Source organism: Pteropus vampyrus, unplaced genomic scaffold (genome assembly GCF_000151845.1).
Source record: "Pteropus vampyrus isolate Shadow unplaced genomic scaffold, Pvam_2.0 Scaffold351, whole genome shotgun sequence".
Classification (NCBI taxonomy): Eukaryota; Metazoa; Chordata; class Mammalia; order Chiroptera; family Pteropodidae; genus Pteropus; species Pteropus vampyrus.
This window is the reverse complement of record NW_011889132.1, coordinates 698803-707223: the sequence shown is the minus strand read 5'-3', so window position 1 is coordinate 707223 and position 8421 is coordinate 698803. Positions and strand designations below refer to the sequence as shown.

General features: G+C 32.1%; 1 protein-coding gene across 1 annotated transcript in view; it reads left to right on the top strand.

Moving 5' to 3' along the window:
* The window catches only part of IL1RAPL1 (interleukin 1 receptor accessory protein like 1), a 1273836-nt gene that overhangs the window by 745900 nt on the left and 519515 nt on the right, over positions 1 to 8421 (top strand). Inside the window, exons 4-5 of the mRNA XM_011378990.1 lie at positions 2212 to 2398; positions 5960 to 6113. Coding sequence (XP_011377292.1) covers positions 2212 to 2398; positions 5960 to 6113 — 341 coding nt within the window. The remainder of the gene's footprint in view (positions 1 to 2211; positions 2399 to 5959; positions 6114 to 8421) is intronic.

Below are 8421 nucleotides of genomic sequence, written 5' to 3'. Positions count from 1 at the left end.
TACCTTTCATGTATTCATCTTAGAAAAATTCTTCATCATTTTGTATGCCTTTCTCTTTCCTTTGCTCCTTCACTCACACTGATTCTATATCTTAAATATATCTCGAACATGATCCCTCCTTTCTATCTCAATGGCTTTGCCTGTGTTGGAGCTGCCATTTTTTTCCCCCAAATGAATGCAGTTGTTTTCTAATTTGTCTCACTACACTTAGTCCTCCTCCCAATCCGATCCATTTTTCTCACTACAATCAGAAAAATCTTTTCAAATTCCAAATTTCATCATTTTCCAACAGAAAGTCCAAACTCTTCACACTGGCTTAACTGACTTTCACTCTGGCTCTTGCACACCTCTTCAGTCTCAGTTCCAGCTGTTCCTTTATAGCTACTTTATACGCCAGCCATGCCAAATCCCTCAAACATGCCAAGTTGTTTTATGCCTACAAGCCTCCGTGCATTCTAGACTCTGAAATAACCTTTCTGAAAATTGCCAAATTCTTAACCAGGTATCACAATTTATGAAGTCTTTTTGTTTCTTTCTTTGGCACTACCGTGGTAGTACATAGCTCATTGTAAGATTTATCGCATTGAATTTCAGCTATTTACTTGTATATCACTTCTTCTGGATGGTGCAGGGCTGAGGGCAGTGAGGAATGGTCATGATTACAGGTGCCGTTCTGCAGGGTTTGACCCCACAGAGCAGGATTTGCTTTATCGTTGGATCTTTGCAGGGATATGTCTTATCATTCTAGCAAATTCCCTGAATACATTCTCTCAGGACTTTTTTCAAGCTACTAATTGACTTCGTTTAATGGTTAATGGTTTCACCTATTAAATATTTTAGAGCTACTTGTAGACTCCATATTATACAAAGCTAGAAAAATCTACATTCAGTAATTCTAAATTCTAATTTTGTGAAAATTTTCTTTGTTGCCCAATATAAAGATGAATAATTGACTGTAAAGGAAAACTCTTTTTCTCTACTCTCAATACTTCTCATACCAAATGTGTGGAATTTTTCCCACACCAAGCAATTCTGCAACACCAGTGGATGTCTCACAATTCAGTTCAATTCTGACACCATATACCTAGAGTTAACATTGGATCCCACAGGTTGAGGGCTCAGTTGCACATGACTGAGATAATAAGGCAATGAAACTCAAAGGCAGGACTTTGATGTCCAAATATGCAAATAAGCCATTGGTTGTTTACCAAATAAGAAAGTCTCTATAAAATCTTAAATCTGATGTTTTATTCTTCTATTCTCACTGCCTGGCACTGTGCCTGACATATTATTAGTGTTCATTGAATGTCTAGAGATATAAATAGCAAATGGAAATGGTGCAATTTATTAGAAAACTTCCTTTGGTCCTAATACTTTCAAGAGATCTCTAAACATAATTTTTTTTCTTGTGTATTCCAAGTTATAAACCTGATTTAGGAACCAGCAAGGAGTAAAATGAGACAGTATTTAATGAAATGATTCTGTAGAGTCTATCAGGATAGGGTTGCCCTTACATAATACATTAGAATGTTTCTCCTGTCTAACTACCTGTACTTCAGGTTCCAAGCCAAATGGATATGGGTCTGTAAAGATAGTGACTCTGTAGTGGTTTTATACAAGACTGTTTTCTACCCAGACTCATTGATAACCTTTCTGCTTATCAAGACAACCAGTGCTATAAGAATTGAGCAGCCTTAATCTGGTCTTTCTATAATGTTTAATAGGTCGCTTATATTTTTCTGCTTCTCTGTTGAGTTTGCTAATTTTAGCATAAACCCAGGCTTCACATTTTCCATGACCTAAATTTTCCTTTATTCCTTTTATTTTTCTAGATGCAAAAATCTCTGTTGAGCATCTTTTTACATTAAACCCATATATAATACCAAAAAATATTTTTCCAGCAAATGAAAAATATATAAATGGTTTCACGGAATCAAGCATTGTTTAGCTGGGTCACAAGAGAGAGCCCTGTGGAATAAGCCATGATGCCATAACATCAATTAATCAATAGAGTTTTTGCTAGCTCTCTCTCTGTCTTCCCCCCTCCCTGCCCCTCCCTTCTCTCCCTCACCTCTCCCCTTTTCCTTCCCTTCCTCCCCACTTTTCCACTCCCCTCGCCTTTCCTCTTCTCTCTGCTCTCATAAAGTAAACACACTGCTGTCTTGCTTTGTGTTCATACCAGGCTACCATATTTATTCTGCTTCTTTTCAGAAACTCCACTTACTGTATGAAAGTATCCATCTCACTGACTGTTGGTGAAAATGACACTGGACTCTGCTACAATTCCAAGATGAAGTACTTTGATAAAGCTGAACTTAGCAAAAGCAAGGAAATTTCCTGCCGTGACATAGAAGATTTTTTATTACCAACCAGAGAACCTGAAATCCTATGGTATAAGGTATGGACTGTGAATGATTTTATTGCATATGCATAGATTAATGTGTATCTTATTCTTGGACAAGTTGGATAAAAAATTGTAAGGAGTGTGATACAGTTCAGCTCTGCCTTCCTAAGTACTGCAGCAGGTTGTGCTGGTTATTTTGAGTTTTCAAACCGGTGGCATTGACAAATGCTAGTTAATATTTGTATTGTGTTTATATTTACATCTAGTTTATACCTAAAATGCTTTCAAGTTTGTTATAATCTGCAAGGATAATTTCAGGAATTAAAACTAAAATTCATTTCAGAGCTCTTCAAGTAAGCAGTTCAAAATATTCCTAAACAAGGAGAGAAAGGATTGATTTGCTTATGTGATAAAATGTTACATTAGTTTTATTTAAATGTTCTGTTTAATGGAAGTATCTTTGTGCATATTCTAATTCTTTCCATGTAAAAGCATACATGTTTAAAAAAATAACATCAGATAAAAATTTATAACATTATAAAAATAGCATTAGATTAACTTTACTTCGAAAACCAAAAGAAACTTTAAACTTAAGCAGAATAATCTAATATACTCTTTCTATCATGTCATTAACTTTCACTGATTTTCAAGATTTTAACATACTCTTCAGCTTATTTATATCATAAAAGATATTTTCATTACTGAGCATACTCAAGAAAATACAATATATATGCCATGAACATTTGGAGTATTTTATCTTCGATTTAAAGATTTCTAGTGTAAAATGTGCTTTGTCCAGCTTACTGGAAGTAAGAATTTAGGAAGCTGAACCTCTTAATTTCTAGATTCACTGTCAGTATACAAACTGTGAGTCCTTGTGATTGATTGCTCATGAATTAAAAACTTGTTAGAAATGAAACAAGAGACAAATCTTGAATAATTTTTTTAAATTTTTTTTAATTTTTAAATTACAGTTGGCATATAATAGTTTCAGATGTATAACATAGTGATTCGATATTTATATAATTTATGAAGTAATCACCCCAATAAATCCAGTACCCATCTGACACCATACATAGTTATTACAATATTATCGACTATATTCCTTATGCTGTACTTTACATCCCCATGACTATTTTGCAACTACCAGTTTGTGCTTCTTAATCCTTTCCTCTTTTTTACCCCTTCAACCCTATCTGGCAGCCATCAAAATGTTCTCTGTATCTATGAGTTTGTTTCTGTTTTATTTGTTTATTTTCTTCTTTAGATTCCACATGTAAGTGAAATCATGTGGCATTTTCCTTCTCTGTCTAACATACTCCACTCAGCACAATACCCTCAAGGTCCATCTGTGTTGTTGCAGATGGCCAAATTTCATCTTTTTTTTTTTCTGACTCAGTAATATTCCATAAATCTTGAACAATTTTTAAAGGATTTTGCCAAAATTAACTATGCCCTTCTCTGAGTAAGACTTAAGTTTGATTTTTGATAATAAGCATGGAGGATTCAGAACAGTAGGGGAACTGTTGAAATATTTTCTACTTTTCCTTTGAATTTCTCTTAGAAAATGTTAAACAGCCTTCAAATATTAGCCCTACCAATTTCTGTTCCAGTGTAGATAGTTTTATTTTTTTCTCTTTTTAAGTTGTGTATTTCTTATTCTGATTCTGTGTGGTTTGCCTGCTTTCCACACACAGATTCTGAACAAGTCCTGATGATTGCTTCAAAGGGGAAAAGTATTTTTGAAGTTTGACCCAAGTTATCCATGAACATTTTTCTAGTACTCATACGTGTACATTCAGCTTCCAGATATGCGACTTCTTTGTTGTTTGCTAATAAGTTAATCTTAAGCATCATGTGCCTTTTCTTTTCTCAAACAGTATCTCAGAATTTGCTGAAACCTTAGAAACTATACATGTGTGTGCACGCACACAAACACACACACACACACACACACACACACACACACACACACACACTCACTCAATTTTTTAAATGGCTGGCCTCACATTGATCCTTTGGTCATGTTTCCAACATCACCCCAATCACTGAGTCCTTAAGCTATAAAGACAATAACTCATGGAGTGATGGGTGGAGATGCAGTATATGTAGAATTTAAATGTCTTGTGACAATTCAGATTATTTTTCAATTGTCAAGGAAATATATATTCCATACATTCACTGTGCAATTTATGTGATTATCACACAGTTCCTGCAACTAATAATGAAAATGTAAAATATATATATTTTGGTCTGAAATAATTGAATAATTGTCCCTCAATTATACAAAGGCTTTGAACCACATATCCAAAATAATGGCCTGTAACAATTTGATTTGGCAATTACACATTTTTTAGAAATAATATTACCTCTGAATAGTGTCAAAGGGTTTATAGCTATTTTATCCTCATTCCATTGATTTAAAGTCTGGCTATTATTTGTTTTTGAGGAACCTCCATACAGAGGGAAAGGAAGAATGAGAGAGGTAGATGACCGTAAAGGGGGTCAATTATATGGTGACAGAAGGGTATTTGACTTTGGGTAGTGAATGTACAATGCAATATACATACAACATGTTATTGAATCGTACACTTGAAATCTATATAATTTTATTAATCAATGTCACCCCAATAGATTTAATGAAGTAAAATAAAATAAAAAAGAAGCCCAGGAAGTTTCAAGAATATAGGAGTGATAAACAGACCGAAATATTAAAACAAGGTCAAAGTGAATAAGAATTTAGAAAAGACCAATGGAATTTGTTAACAAAGAGATCACTATCAATGATCTTAGAGAGAGGAATTTCAAAAGATTAAAGAGATGATTTATGCTATATTTTATTATATTTACCACTATCTTCTCTGTAATAATGCTAGTTGAACATGAAAAAAAATCTGGCTAGAAGAAATAGACTTCTGTTTGGGCAAAAACAGAAATCTCCTGTGCTAACGTCATTATAATCCAAAGCTTAATTCAGAGACCATAATTCAGTACACTCATCCACAATGAAAATAGATATTTATGGAATGATAGAATCTTTCATTTAAATATTAGCCATTTCTTTTATGGATTATAGAATGCACTTGCTATAAAGAGATTGAACTATTTCTAAATGAAACATTAAAATATTTAAAATATTAAAATATAAGCATCGTCCTCTATAGAATTACTTTTTCTGCTTCCTGTGTATTCATTTAGTTTTTTATGTTCTAGTATCAAGATGTTTAATTTCATAATCATCAAATGTGGAGTATTTGCTTCTAAAAACTGATACCAAGAATAATCTTAACAAATATTCCTTGTCTTATACATAATAAATTTCACATATCTGATTTAGAGACAATAATCTGAGAAGTTAACAAAGTAATTTTTGCTTAAAATACTCTTTAAATTGAGGTACCTGATTTTCCAAAGATGTGGAAAAGGCATGAAAGTCTTTAGCAGTAATTCCAAACTATTTAGCCCTTCAAAATATAACTTAAGAAGCTTTTAGTTTAGTTATTTTGAATATTTTCCAGTTCTATATAAATAATATATAAACATAAATACTATATATTGCATATAAAAATACATAAATACTATATACACTACAAAAGTTTTATATTCTTCGTGTAGGAATGTAGGACAAAAACATGGAGGCCAAGTATTGTATTCAAAAGAGATACCCTGCTTATAAGAGAAGTCAGAGAAGATGACATTGGAAATTACACATGTGAATTAAAATATGGAGGCTTTGTTGTGAGAAGAACTACTGAATTAACTGTTACGGGTAAGCACAGTCTTCAATATTTCATTTGCAAGTAATGAAACTACCATTTTAAGTTTAGTTTTTGTACCGCATGTTGATTTTTTCAAATCTATGCAATGAAAGACATACTTAACCAAATGCTAAGTGGATTCCTATAGGTGAAATGTATTCCTCTTTGCTTTTAAATAATCTTATGCTTAAATGCATTTGCAAGGTTTAAGAAAATATGCTTAGGGAATTATAGAAATGTTAGCTTTTAAAAGTATTCAAAATAATGAGTTTACAATTTCAGAAAAGTATGCCTTTATTTTTACTGGTATCATTTTCAGAAACATTTTCTGGAGGGTTAAAATGGAATACATGAACTCCGTCTTCCTGTCTTGCTCCAAGTTAGAAAAATTACTTTTTTATTCATTTATCATTCTATAAATCTGATATATGTGTTCTCATGAACTTGAAAATAACATAATTTCAGGTGCAATAATTGAATAATTATGTGAGATGCAGTTCATGGAGCTTTTCCCATATCTGGTTGATAAGGTAAAAGGGCATGAGAACAAGATTCATAACACTGTGTATAATCAATGAATCTGCAACTTACTAGTCACATGACCTTATTTGAATCACCATAACCTTCAGAATATCAGTTTCTTCATGTCAAAAGATGATGACAATATTTGCCTTGCTTACTTCATAGGATTTTTGCAAGGATCAAATGAGGTAAGGTAATATGTATGAAATGATTTTGCAAAATACAGAATTATATCCAAATGTGCATCATTTTTGTTATTTTTATGTCATGTGAAATATTGTGCTCATACCCTTTTTAAATTTATAGTGTACTTCTCTAAAAGTGCTTCCAAGGAAATAAGGGGGAGAAACAAGAGCAGTATTAGGAAGTTAAAAATATTTCTCACCTTATTGAGAGAGATTCTTCTTGGTGACATTTTTGTACAATCACATTTATAAAACATATATTAAAAAGTATAAAAAGGGTATCAAATACTTTAAACAGATTTTTACTTGTTCATTGATTCATATAAGATAGCTTTCCTGTGTATAAAAAGTGTGTTGTTGTTGTGATAGTCACCTTCATCTTACAATAATCATCTTTTCTTTTAAATCTTGAATTATGATGTATTTTGACTTAAAAACTAAATCTGATTTCATGAAATTTATTTGGTAAATAGTAATTATTCTGATCAAAAGAAATTTTCATTAAATAAATAAGGTACTCTCCAGTAATGTCTTCAATAATTACCAGACCCAGTAAATAACTGACACTTGAGTATATAACACACTTGAATAGGAAACAGACATTCAGTCTTCTATTATGTACCTATGGTATGCATGTGTACAATTTACTCTAGTTTGGTTTTCAGTTTCGCTATGTGTAATAGGTCTCTGTATAGAAAATTAAAATGAACACTTCATCACTTTACCTCCCTATCTGTTTAATAGAACAGTGAAAAATATAACTGTCTGTACATGGGTTTTCTTTACAATAGGTATTGACTTTATTATTATTTTTTTCTCAATCTATACTGAAGTAGTTTTTCCAAGGAGTAGATATTGAGACAATGAGTTTAAAAATATATAATGAAAAAAAAATACCTATTCTGAAAAGAAAATAGAATATACTTTAAGTCTTTATTCTTTGGAGTATAGAACTAATCCTTGGTAAGCACATCTTTCCCCTTTCTAGAAATCCTAGAATACTAAACTACTATTGAGTAAGGAGATTGGGAAACAATCATGTGGAGACTGGAGACTGGGTACCAAATGGTAAAAGAACTTAAATGAGGCTACTTTGTATAACCAATCATAGAATTGTTTTCTCCTAAATGCTACTCAGGGCTACTATATTTTTCTAACATAATTCCTCCAAAAGTATCTTTTTTTTTTCCATATGAAAAGGAGGAATAATTTTTTCTTGATATCCAATAGGAAGTTAGTAAAAATTTTCACTCATGTGATTATTGTGAATGCCTCTAACTTAAAAAGCCTTACCTGTGTCACTGATTTGGGTAAAAAAGTAATAAACCAAAGTTTGACCATATATGAAATTTTGAGTGAGTGGGAGAGCTGCATGCTCTAGAATTAAAAATAGTATGTATTAAAATGCATCTTAGATATTGTCAATTGACAAGATATATTTACGTGTAACATTTCTTTAAATGGTGTGACACTATAGTACATTCACTTTGTCTATGGCCAAATTAAAGAATAATTCTCAGAACCCAAATTATATCCCTCGGTAAAGCAACAAAGTTGGGCAGTTCTCTGGATGATAATGAATCACTGGTTTGTGTCTTGGTTTTCTGCACAT